Below are 13527 nucleotides of genomic sequence, written 5' to 3'. Positions count from 1 at the left end.
CAATTGGATACAGGACACTATCCATCTAGAAATGGACTGTTTTAGAAGTGGCAAGACCAGTCCTGACCGAACCATACTTGACAAACAATTGGTCTGACCTACGAATGTCCTTAGTCTTATCTAAGTAGAACTTCAACACCCTTCTTACATCCAGGGAATGAAGAGACCTCTCTACCGGAGAGGAAGGATGTTGAAAGAACATAGGCAAAGTTATCGTCTGATTGACTTGGAAATCAGAAATCACTTTAGGTAGGAACTTAGGGTGAGTCCTCATGACAACCTTAGAAGCATGAAACACTGTATAAGGCTCGTTGCAACACAAGGCCTGAATCTCTCACACCCTGCGAGCCGTTATGGCCACAAGGAAGGCCGCCTTCCAGGAAAGATGCTGCAGAGAAGCCTTATGAATGGGTTCAAAAGGTTCCTTCATCAACCGAGACAGCACCACATTCAGTTCCCATGAAGGTGACAGACGCCTAAAAGGAGGAAACACTTTTTTCAATCCTTCCAAAAAAAACTTAATTACAGGAATCTGGAAGAACGATGTTTGTGAAGGACATTTCCTATACACAGTTAATGCTGCGAGGTGAACCTTAATAGAATGGAAATTAAGGCCAGATTGAGACAAATGCAAGAGATAAGGAAGGATAACATCTTCCTTGCAGGAGGTAGGATCAGCATTCTTGGACGTGCACCAGATGCAGAACCTCTTCCACTTATAGGCATAGGAAGTCCTGGTGGAAGGTCTCTTGGCTTCCTTGAGTATCTCCATGCAGTTGTCAGGCAAGTTCAAGTGTCCATACTGTACTATCTCAGGAGCCATGCCGCCAAACTCAACGATGAGAAGCGGGTGTGCACCATCTGCCACCCGAACTTCGTTAGAAGGTCCAGCTGACATGGAAGCCACAGGTGGGGTTGGAGAGACCGGTGGAGCAGGTCTGTGAACCACCACTGTCGAGGCCACTCCAGAGCAATGAGGATCACTCGCGCCCTGGACTGAGACAGCTTGATTAGCACTGCCGGAATCAGGGGAATGGGTGTGAAAGCGTACAGAAACATGTTTGACCAGCTGATCCATAGCGCATTCTCCAGAGTCCCGGGTTGGTAAAACCTGGAGGCGAAGTCTCGGCATTTGCTGTTTTCGCCAGTGGCGAACAGATCTATGTCTGGAGTGGCCCATCTTTCAAAGATGTTTCCTAGCACCTCGTCGTTTAAGACCAACTCGTAGTTTTCCTGAACGAGCCTGCTGAGTGAGTCTGCCTGAGCATTCTGCACACCTGAAAGATGGGCCGCCGTTATCGTCAGTCCTCTGGCCAACAGCCAGTGCCAGATAGTCTGCGCTTCTTGGGACAGTGTGCGCGATCTCAAGCCCCCTGCTTGTTGAGGTAATACATTGTGGTCGTATTGTCCGTCTGTACAAGCAAGGAGTTGGTCTGGAAGGATGGATGAAAGGCTTTCAGCGCCAAATGAACAGCTCTGAGTTCCAAAAGTTGTTGTGGTACGTGGATTCCGCCTGGGACCATGTTCCCTGGATCTGAAGATGGCCTGAATGCGCTCCCCAGCTGTGAAGAGACGCATCCGTCACAATAGTCTGTGTGGGAATGTCCTTGTGGAAAGGGACCCCCTTGAGGAGATTCTCTGCCGAACACCACCATCTCAGAGACTGTTGAGCGAGTAGAGACAGTTGGATCCTGTCGTCCCAGCTCCCTCGTTTCTGGTCCCATTGATCCTCCAAACATTCCTGCAGCAGTTCTCATGTGAAGGCATGCATGTGGTGTGAGGAAGATACAAGAGGCCATCGACCCAAGAAGAGAAGACACTGTCCTTTCTGTTGTTGATGGAACCGACAGGAGAGCCTTAGCCTTCCGAAGGATCGATAAGCGTTGCTCCTCCGAAAGAGACACGCTTGCTCTGATAGTATTGATGGAGGCTCTCAAGTACTGCAGGTACTGAACCGGAGTCGGAACGGATTTGGACATGTTGATGTGCAAACCCAGCTCATTCAACAGAATGGCCGTCCTGTTGAACTGCAATTGCGCTTCCTGGAAGGTGGAGGCTTTGATCAACCAGTCGTTCAGGTACGGGTAGACAAACACCTTGTTCTTTCTCATGTGCGCTGCCACCACTGCCATGCATTTTGAGAAAGTCCAGGGTGCAGACTTCAGTCCAAACGGTAGTACGGTGTACTGATAGTGGTTGGTGCCGACTAGGAATCGCAGGAACTTCCGGTGTTTCCGTGCAATGGGCACATGGAAGTACGCATCCTGTAGATCTATTGTGCAAAGCCAATCTCCTCGCTGCAGCTGAGGATAAATCTGGTGCAAGGACAGCATGTGAAATTTCTCCCTGCAAATCCATTTGTTTGCTTGTCGCAAATCCTGAACGGGACTGAACTCGTTCTTGTCCTATTTGCGTACCAGAAAGAACCTTGAGTATGCACCCTTTCCTCTGAGACAGAGGGATGTCTTCTATCTCCCTTTTTCTTAACAGGGTATCGGGCTCTGCTTGGAGTTCTCGCAGCTGGTAGTGCGAAGGAACCGGTGGAATAGCTGGTGGGGGCTGACAAATCAAAAACTGTATCCATTGCAAACAATATTCAGCGCCCACTTGTCCCGAGTAATTTTTCTCTACTCTGCCAAGTAATTCTGTATGCTTCCCCCCCACCGGAGCGGGTAACAGACAAGGGGGAAGTAACTCCTCTGGGCTTAGACCCGGCCAGGCCCTTATTCGCCGTGGAGGACTGCTGTCCGCCTCAGCCCCTCTGACATTTCTGGAAGGGTTGTCGTGGAATTGCGGTTGTTGTTGCTGCTGTTGGCCAGCTTGGCGACCTTGCCCCCGTTGTTGCCTCTGGGAAGAGTAACGCCTCTGGAAGGGACGGTACGACTTACGCTGATCCTTCGGTTTCTCCAAACCTACGGCCTTCAGAGTTTCCACTTCAGCTTTCATGCGGGCCATCTCCTCGTCCGCATAAGCTCCAAAGAGGGTGGATCTGAAAAGGGCAATTTAGCAATCCGCTGTTGTGCCTCAGGCTTAAGCGAGGTAAGGCGCAACCAGGAATGTCGCCTCAAGTTAATACCATGGCAGTACCCTTGCACGGCCAGGAGAGAGGCATCCGCCGCCGAACTGATGACCTGATTTGAGACAATCATGCCCTCATTCAGAATCTCCTGGAAGTCTTCCCTCCAGTCTCTTGGGAGGAGCTCAATGAATTGTTGCAGGGACTCCCACAACGAGCTATCATATCTGCCCAAAAGTGCTGATGCACTAGCTGCTTTCATCGAAGTGGCAGCAGTACTACAGATTTTCCTTCCTGCCGAATCCATGTGCCTGCTCTACTTGTCCGGAGGAACCGTAGATGACGGGGCAGTAGAATGCGGTTTCTTGGCCGCTGTCACAATGACAGAATCCGGTACAAATTTGCTCTCAAGAATGCTGGATCAGAATCCGGGGGCCTGTACTTCTTTTGCAGTCTCGATGGCGCCGACTTCACCGAGGCTGGCGTCAGAAACAGCTCCATGGCCGGTTCTTCCAGTCCTGGCACCAAAGGCAGCAAAGGGCAAGAGAGGTGTTTGTGCTGCAACGTTTCAAAGATCACGGAAGTGGTAGGGGTGGGCACAGTCAAGGTGATCCCAAACTTCCCTGCCCCCCTCAGCAGTACATCTTGGAAAGTCACAATGTCATCCACTGGGGACACTCTTGTTGGGGGAGAGTATCTCCTGTCACTGGATGAGTCCGTATACCTGGACCGTGACCTGTCCCTCCGCCGACAATGGCATGACCTTGTTGAGGATCGTCGCCCACAGCGAGAGCGATGCCTCCCTCTGAAGCTTGAGCTGGCTTTCTGGGCCTTGCAGGAACCACCGGCCCCGGGTGCTGCGGAAGCGGAACAGGCAGTGCCGGAACCACAGGGCTCTGTAGTGGAGGCCTAGGCAGTGGTGGAGGAGGATGAAGAGGAGGATGAAGCTGCAGAAGAGGAGGAGTAGGCGTCCTGGGCCTTGAGGGCGAGTAGGTCTGGGAGTAATCAGATTCCGGTGACCTAAAGACTCGTCTCTTCTTGCGAGCGAGCCTCGGGGAGGACACTCTGGAGGCTGACCTCTCTGAGCGCGAGCGCCGGCGCTGCCGGGACCGGTGACTCGCTGATGACGATGAGACGCTCACCACATAAGCACTAGACACCGTTCTGGGCCTTGACTTCCTTTTAGACATCGACTTTTCTCCTCTCTATGTCGATTTTTCTCTCCCCAACGTCTATCTCTTTGACGCTTCTGCTCGACGTCGACCTTCCTGACGTCAACAAACTGCCCGACACCGAGTGTCTACGCCTCGATGACTATCTTTCTCTCATCGACTTCGATCTTCGTGTCGATGTTGATGGCGAACGGCGGTGTCGCCTCGACGGGGAGCGCCTGCCTCTTTGGGAGTCATCCCAACGTCGATGGTGTGTCGACACCGGTGAACTCCTCGACGTCGACCTCATCCGAGGTCTCAACGTCCTACCCCTCGATGCCGAACGACGACATTGCTTCGAAACCAGAGCCCAGGGTCGACGGGGAGCAGATGGTAGTCATACCTCTCGACACCGACGTCGAAGCCATCGACGCCGACCGGGACCGGTGCCTTTTCTGGGCCTTTTCTTGACTAGGGAGACCCCAGAGGCCGATGCACGACAGAGGATGAAGATAGAGTCCCTCCATGCCCAGATGTCCCACCTGTTTCTTGATGTCTCCTCTGCTCCAGGCCGTAGTGACGAATCTTCTCCCTGTCACGCAGGGTCCTCCTGGAGAAAGAGTGACAAATATCACAGGAGTCAGGGACATGGCTAGAAGGGAGACAGAGTATACACACTCTGTGGGGGTCAGATTTAGCCGCCTTCCTACCACACTCAGGGCACTTGTCGAATAAAGCTGGCATTTCGACAATATAGAGGTGGCAAAACTGGTCAAAAACACAGCAACTGGAGGAGGAAGACCCCAGACATCGAGTGAAACACTCAAAACACTGGAAAAGTTAAAAAAATGGAAGATATACCCAAAAAGGTAGAGCTCAATGCTCATAAGTGCCCGCCCTCCTCCCGGTGGATGGAATGATAATGTACTGAATGCTACAGGCCTAGCTTTTTACACCTTCAAAAAGAACTGAAAGTAAAAGGCCTTTGGCTGTGCATCCTGGGATACCGAGGGTCTCTGGAGAGTTCCTCAAAGGCACGGTGTCCCTTTTCCAGACACATAATAGCAGCCTATGGGGCTTGTCTGTCCAACCCTTCCTCTCTATCATGACAAAGAATTTTTGTGAAGGGGAGTTTCTCTAGGTGTGAAACTCTACAAAGCGTATACAATTTAATATTATTTGGCTATCTTCTTCACTTCAAGATGAAATGTTGGCCAGTGTAGCCTTGTAGTTTTAGGCTGCATTATTTGTCTTTGATTTTCTCCTAAGTGTCTATGCAGGACTGCCGAAGAAGACAACTTAAGAGACTATTTCGATTGATCCGGGGTCCACGCACATGGGCGGGACTATTCACTAGATTATGACTATACACAGAGATCCCCTACTACAGAAGGAGCAATTCCTGAGTGATGCTGTCTCACAGGTCTTATGAGCTCTGGACTCCGTGATCCTAATAGGACGTGACCTCAACTTGGTGCTGATCAACGACAGACTGGTCAGGCAAGTAATACGGACAGGCGGGCCATCTCTAGGGGGGTCTTGGCATGGATGCTGGGGGCGGGTTGGAGTACATCTGGCAACTCTTCAGCATTCGACACCGTTAAACATGAGAATTTATTAGAACTACTAAACACAAGAATGGGTTTATCTGGAACGGTTCTCAAGTGGTTCACTTCCTTTCTTCACAACAGGTCGCAGAAATTCAAGAGCAACAACCTGATGTCCTCGCCAATACCGGTAAGGCTAGGCATCCCCCAAGGATCCTCTCTATCCCCAACTTTGTTCAACCTAGTCATGGAACCTCTCACCACCTTGCTACAAGCATCCAATGTACACTTTCACATGTACGCCGATGACACCCAACTTTATCTCAAATTACAATCCCCCAATGACATCTTGCTCCTGAACTCAACGATCAGATGCACCCAATCCTGGCTTGCCGATAATCACCTCAAACTCAATGCCCTGAAAACAGAGTTCCTTCTGATCTCACCTCCAGCGAAGATATCCACCACTCAAACTTGGCTTAAACTCCTAACCGCACTAAATGTCCAACCCACCATCGTGGACTCAGCAAAATCTTTAGGCATAACACTCGACACCAATCTCAACATGCAGCAACATATCAGCAAGGCAACATAGGGATCGAACTTCCAGATCAATACTCTGAGGAAACTTAAACCCTTCCTCCCAGCCAAAGACTTCCAAACCGCAGTACAAGCACTAGTCATTCCACGAATTGAATACGGCAGCACCGCCCTCTGCGGACTCCCCCTAACTACAACCGCACCACTAAGAGCTTCTCTAAATGCTGCAGCGAGACTCATCACTGGGTCAAAAAAGCACTCCCATATTACCCCTGACTTGAGATCCCTGAATTGGCTGCCTTTTGAAGCCAGAATTCACCTGAAAATCGCCTGCATCAAGGCGGTACACCTAAATTCACCCGGCTACCTCGCTGAGAAACTGACAATCTCTGGGGGAACTAGAAACACGAGAGGCACAAACAATCTGCTGCTGAAACCTCGAAGATTCCGGAAGGAAAAAACATATAAGCGCTCCTTCTCAGGAATGGTGCCTAGGATTTGAAACTCACTCCCTCCCGAAACCAGGCTTATCTCTTCCACTTCACTCTTTAAAAAAGAAGTAAAAGCTATCCTCATGGCTAAATACACTTGAACTAGTATCTCGAACTCTGTTAACACTCTGCACCGACCTGTACTTCATGTTTGACCCCTTTGCTTATTTGCATGAGTTGTCTTATTACTCACATGATTGGCCTTGCAGCCACCTATTTGTACTGTGTGATCTATTGATTTATCTGTTTGACTATGTTCCCTCATGTACCCCTCTATGTAAAGCGCTCTGATATCTGCGAAGATCTTGTTCGCGCTATATAAAACTTTCAAAATAAATAAAAATAAAATAACTTGCACACCCAGACCTTACAGATTACACATACTAATCTGCTGCCCGCAAAACCTGTCCATGCACTGAATATTTTCTGGGCACCCTGGTGCTACAAGCACGAGTAAAGACAGTGAGCATAGAACCCATGAAACTGTCAGACCAAACCCCACTATCTCTTTCCCTCAGCATGGAAGGAAATTGGCGAACTCCTGGGACAAGTGGAGACTAAGACAGCATTATCAAAAAAACAGACAATGTCCTAGCTATTGCTTAAACCATTGCTATTTTTATGGAGACTAATGACACAGGGGAGGTCCTGATAGATACACTGAGGGAGACGCATTAGACAGTGGTCAAAGGAACTGATCCCCTATCTCCTAAAACATGACCCGATGGAAAAACAGATATAGCTGGAGGAGAAAGTAAAGGAACTTGAGGCAATCCGCAAATGCACAGGGGCACAGAGGGTAGGGCGTAAACTTGAAGTGGCACAAAGCCAACTTAAGAGACTATTTAGATAGGGCAGAATACCCAATGTTCCACTTACAAAACAAATTCCATATTAGGCGGATGGGGGGTTGGGGCAAATGTGGCCAACTAGCAGCACACACGCTGCGGGCTAAATGACATAACAATAGAGTGGGAGTCATCTTCAATACAGATGGATTGAAGGGCACTGGAAATGATCAGATAGCTAAAGTTTTTAGAGATTTTGTACTGTGCCTTCTACTTTGTCCAAGGTCTGCAGTATCAATACATATCTTAAGGGTGCCCAGGTGTCTAGACATATCTCGCAACAAGCCGACAGCCTCTATAAACCTATGATACAGGAGGTCATAGCTACAATCACACAACTAAAACTCAACAAGTATCTCGGCCTAGATGGCTACACTTCGCTATACTACAAAACATAATGCAAACCACTGGCACCATCCTCAATAAACTCTTCAGTTTCTTTCCGGACAAAGGCACCTTGCCACGCTCCATGCTTGAATCTTATCATGCCCGCACTAGTTGATCTGTACCAAGCCACGTTTATACCACACAGATAGTGTGGACAAAATACCAAATAAATTTTATATTTTGCAGACAAGGTTCGACCAGCCCAGTGGGTGGTGATGCTGAATGCATACACTAACTCCAGATCATGGCACTGGGCCACGCACCCAACTATGAGACTGCACGCACAGAGAGCAATTAACCACTTTGAGAGGTGGCTTTCTTTGGAGGAAGGGGGAAGACTTGTGATATCCATACTTTACACCCTTCTATCACAACTGTGCCCACACTGCACGGAATACTTAAACCATGGAAACACCTACCAAGATAGCTACACACTGGTATAGGACTTGAGCGTGCATACTCAAATGGTGCCCAGACCGTAGCGAGTAGTGCTGGTGTGAATGCGGTACAACCGGAATACTATTACACTTCCTGTGGCACTGCCTAGGGCTAAATTGATACTGGGTGTTGATATTGAACGATACTGGTGGGTGGGTTCCTAAGGATGGGAACACGGGGGGGATTGGGGGGAGTGTAAGGGTGGAGTGGGTGCATTGGTTGTTGAAAGAGAAGCCTTTAGTTTATTTTGCATCGGGCTTATGATACTGCAGATGAAGGCCTCTAGGTTGGAGGTGTTGGACTGTGTTTCGTCTTGCTGGTTCCTCATTTCTGTTGATCACAGGTTTTGAAATTCATTTAAATAGGATTGTTCCATAAAACATTAGGAAATGCCTTGTGTACATATGTATATAGAGGTTAGATACAGTTATATGAAAAAACAGATGCTACATCACCACAAGATAAATATGCACATCAAACCATGTACATATTGCTCTTTCTATGTACATACGGGTAATTATTTAGAGTTTACTCCAGCCACTAAACCTTTACCAAGTGTCATGTCTCTGTATGTATAAGTTAATTTCAGTTTTGTTATAAAAGAAAAACTCCTTTCAACCTTTGTCTCATACCGCTCTCTCAGACCGATCTCAGACCGATCCTAAACATTTCCGATTACTATGAACTCCCAGACATCCTTCTTAAATGTTCCTTTCCTTTCTACCCATGACTCCCAACTAACAAACACACATGACCACTATTTACAACAAGCATTTGCAATGCAATAGGTCTCGCATTTACATGAGTTTAAGCTATTGGCATTGTAAATGACAATGCGTTTTATTTATGCTTGAAAAACGTAAACATAAATAAAAGGCATTGTCATTTACAATGCTAATAGCTCAAACTCGCGTAAATGTGAGTCGTTTTGCATTGCAAATGCTTGTCTAGCACTTGCTATTAACTTTTTGGAGCGACCAATGTATATAAAAAGTATATAATGTGTATATATGTCCAAATATCATTACAATTTTTAATTTATTTCAATGGGACTTGGTGCTTTCTGCGTTGCAGTTTATGGTACACTCATTTTCTTGCTGAGTAATGTGCTATCCCACTGACTTCTGAACTGGGGGTGTCTAACTACCTTATTGGATTGTATATTGGCTATCAGTATTGCCATATTTAAATAACCTCAGTTGGGACACATTTTCGTTTGTATCAAACTGTACTCCGGCCCTACAGTAGACGGGGTTTCCTCATTGCTGTGTAATGGTTTATGAATGCGACAAGGAAATTACTAATAAATCTGCTAAACTAAATTGATAAACGTGCATGGGGGCATGCCACAAGTATTAGTTGCCGGGCCTACGCTTTCCATTTTCTTTAGCTGGAACATTGTAGAAAGGCTGGAAGGAAATCCCTTTTCAGAATGCACCAAGATCAACATCAGATCAATAAAACAGAGTGGAAATATAAGGTCAGTTTATAAAATAAAAATAAAAACCTGAGGCATGGTTGGGGAATTTGTAACTGACATTCAATACAACACAGTTTAAATGTATGCACTTGAGGGTTGAGAATGCCTGAGATGCTGATAGAAGAGATGGGCGAGTGTGCTGAAGGCAACTAAACAGGAGCAGCATCTAAAGACTACTTTATTTCTTAAACTGAAAATGTCAGAAGAACAGAGTGCACAAGCCACAAGCATGTGCAGAAACTGAGTGGACTGTTGAGGTGCACACAAAGTTTAACCAACATCCAGTATAAATCAAATGTCTGTGACAAAATTATCATATGTAAGGCCTCCCACTAAAAGACTAGTGCATTCCTTCGTTGGAGACGGCCTACTCAACAGATAAACAGGTGCTGTCAATGACAGTGATCTATCTGCCTGCGACGTATGCAGAGTTCTACTGCCTACTCTTCAGAAGAAAATCGTACCTTTGAGCTTCACAATATCTTATTATCACACTAATCCTGAAAACCTAGATTCTTACCCTGAAAGAACAGATAAGGTGCTTTCAAAAACTGGAAGAAGGTCTTGATCCCTTCAAATCCTACAGAGATTAAAAAGTGAGTGGCATGTATAAAACATTTTTATCACAACCACTCATAGTTCAAAAGAAATATAGTATGCTCAGTAGCAGTTGCCGCTGTTTCCACCACTTTCTTTTAGTCAGACTAACTGTTGAAAATTGTACATACTGGGCAGTGGCACATAAAGCAAGTCATGAATATATTTACTAACTCAGTAACAACTTAGACTCCAACATACCCAACACTACACCTAGCTGCCAGTCACCTCAGCATTAGGGGGCATCTCTTTCTCTTATCAACAGCACACACCAGCTCGTTGGCCAAGCAAGCCTTTTTCAGTAACCAGCACATTCCCTACTTGGTCATACTAAAAAACATTTGCTTTGCAGAAATCGTGGTACCACAAGTACCTCACGGACATCCAGCTTAGGCTTTGAAAACACTGCAAAAAAAGCAGAGTACCACTGCTAAAACTCTTGACTTCAAGATTACTGGATGACAGCACCTTCAGTCCACAATGGCTCACATGACACCAATGCACTCAAAAAATCACTAGTTTGGTGTGCTGGGTTCTCACGAACGAGTCTACATTTCTAATGAGGTCTTCTGACTATGGCATAAATGTAGATTAGCTACTTAAATTAAAACAATAATACGATGATTGCAAAATAACCCTACGAAGGACTGGTAGCATCCTCTAACTCCAGCTTCAGTTTTCGAATTCCAGTAACTAACCAGACACACATCCTCACTCATGCATAGTACATTTCACAGAACCATAGTTCACCCCATTATCACCCATTCGACCAACTGTACACCATCTTCTTCATACAAAAAGGCATCAACTCCATAAACAAAATGCAAAACTCATGCTATTGAACTTTTTTTGCATCCTACCTGCAACTCTTAATCACCTTTTTTTTTTTTTTCTAGAGCACAATACCGACATGGTTTTATTTAAAAATATTGTTTTTAAATACCTAGCAAGCAGTATCATTTTGTCCACTAGGTGTGCATACTTCTCCCAAACCATGTAACTGCTGGATTTTAGTAAGCTTGAGGTACGTCCATCAGTTTTCTACGAAAACCGTGTGTTACTTGAAAGATGAAGAGAGGTCCAGAGTTAAATAGAGAGTAAGCTCTATAGATGCCAGTAGCTCTCCCTATAAGGGGTTACAAATTATAGCCCAGCATTTACACCTTACCATCTCAGACTGAAAGTTAGAATTGTGCTTTGAGTAAAGAAGGCATTAGTCTTAAATATTAGATTGATTTTAAAGAGCCCTCTTAACAGCAACACTAGCAATTTCACTAACCAATCTGCTCAAATCTTACAAGCTGCTAAAACGTCATTTGGTTAACCCCCACTCAAATAGGCCTTGGCTTGTATATTAGCAGTGAAACGAAGGCTGCAACCTTACTTCGTCAACCAGAAGCAGATTTAATTTTAAATCATTTCAACAATTGCGAAGCATAGGCGTGGGCATGACATAAAATTCAGGAAATATGTTGCAAAATTCTGCATAGAAGCTAACTGAGCAAAGCACCCAGAACTCCAACTCGGGACACATTTCCGAATACCTACAGGAATCACCAGCATGAAATCAACTGAAGAAGTGAGGCAGGCTCGCCCGGGACCTGGGCGGGGCCTGAAACCAAGCTAGAAGAGGCCGGTGTGGGCTGTGACGCGGGGCTCCCATGCTCTAAGGAGAGCCCCGGGTCCCAGGAGGGGGCCCGGGTGAATCAAGGAAGGAGTCAGAGGCCGCCAACGGCAGTGCAGGGCTACCCAGAGTCCAGGGAAGCCCCGCAGTTGAAGTGCTTTCGCCACAGAGGGAGTCGCCAGAGAGCAGCTCGGTAAGGTCAAGCAACCAAGCCGGAAGAGGGGATTTGAGTGGTCCCACCAGGAGAGCGGGCTGCTGAGTCCCCCATTGACTGGAGTTAAACGGGAGGCACGCAGCAGATTGCATGGCTTGCGAGGACAGAAGGTAGACAGGAGATGGGTACATCGCGTGACTGTACGTGCGTGTTCATGCGCGCGTTCACATTTCCAGTCCATCCTGCGCATACCCATCTCCTGTCTCCCTTGGGAGGCAAGTCAGTGACAATAGATCTCGCTAGCGACAGTGCTTTTGCACTGCAGTCGCCAGGCGAGACCTAAAAACAAATTACTACTTCCCCTTTCAAATCAATTCCCATCTTTCTCTCCCTACTCTAATCTCTAGTAAACACACAAGAAATCAAGAGCACAAACCTAAAAATTAATGCACAAGGAAAAAACACTTATTGCTAATCTGCTATTAAAATCTAATCTTGGTTCTGGAGTAGCGTGCAACTCACCGCAAAGCACTTCAATGCCCCATCAGGGGTAGAAAGTGCTATATAAATACAATTGACAATTACATGACATTCCACAACAACACTAGTGAGACAAGCTTGGTATGTGCCGAGCACCACCTCACCACTTAGGGAAACTGCAAAGGGCTCACATGCAGAAAATACAAGAAATGTAATAGCCCATGCTCCTTATATGAGTCACAGTAAACACTGCTTTTAAGATATTTTGACTCACAACTGTGGATAGCATCTGCTAGGAATACTATTTACTTAGTATTGACATACAGTAGCACGTGGTGCTAGCATGGCACATTAGAGAGAATATGCTCTTGCACCCCTCCGGAAAATAATTAGTTATTAGAACCATAGAAAATTAGCAATGTCATGGAAAGGATTGTTTCTGTATGTCACAGGCTTATATCCGGAACCTCAAACCTGGCCAACAAGTTAAGATAAAAGTAAAAATGAAAAACTAGACATGAACGGACTGAAATAGGATTAAATGTAGTACCTTGAATATCAGTGCTGCTGCAAGATCTCTTCTGTCCAATCTTTTGAGAGCGATGGTAAAGAGGGCTCCCATTATCTTCTAAGGACGGGTTGGGGAAATCTCCAGAATTCTGAGATACGTTTCCATGAGATGAATGTGCACTATTCATTGGCCTCTTCAAGGGAAGAAGTCTATTATACAAAAACAAGGTTATGCTCTGAATATACTAAAGTGTTTCACAAACC

General features: G+C 46.3%; 1 protein-coding gene across 1 annotated transcript in view; it reads right to left on the bottom strand.

Moving 5' to 3' along the window:
- The window catches only part of ARHGAP29 (Rho GTPase activating protein 29), a 393170-nt gene that overhangs the window by 80977 nt on the left and 298666 nt on the right, over positions 1-13527 (bottom strand). The window contains exon 14 of the mRNA XM_086957877.1: positions 13304-13473. Coding sequence (XP_086814003.1) covers positions 13304-13473 — 170 coding nt within the window. The remainder of the gene's footprint in view (positions 1-13303; positions 13474-13527) is intronic.

Source organism: Lissotriton vulgaris, chromosome 1_1 (genome assembly GCF_964263255.1).
Source record: "Lissotriton vulgaris chromosome 1_1, aLisVul1.2, whole genome shotgun sequence".
Lineage (NCBI taxonomy): Eukaryota > Metazoa > Chordata > Amphibia > Caudata > Salamandridae > Lissotriton > Lissotriton vulgaris.
The sequence above is the reverse complement of the archived record's forward strand: the minus strand, read 5'-3'. Positions and strand labels throughout refer to the sequence as shown.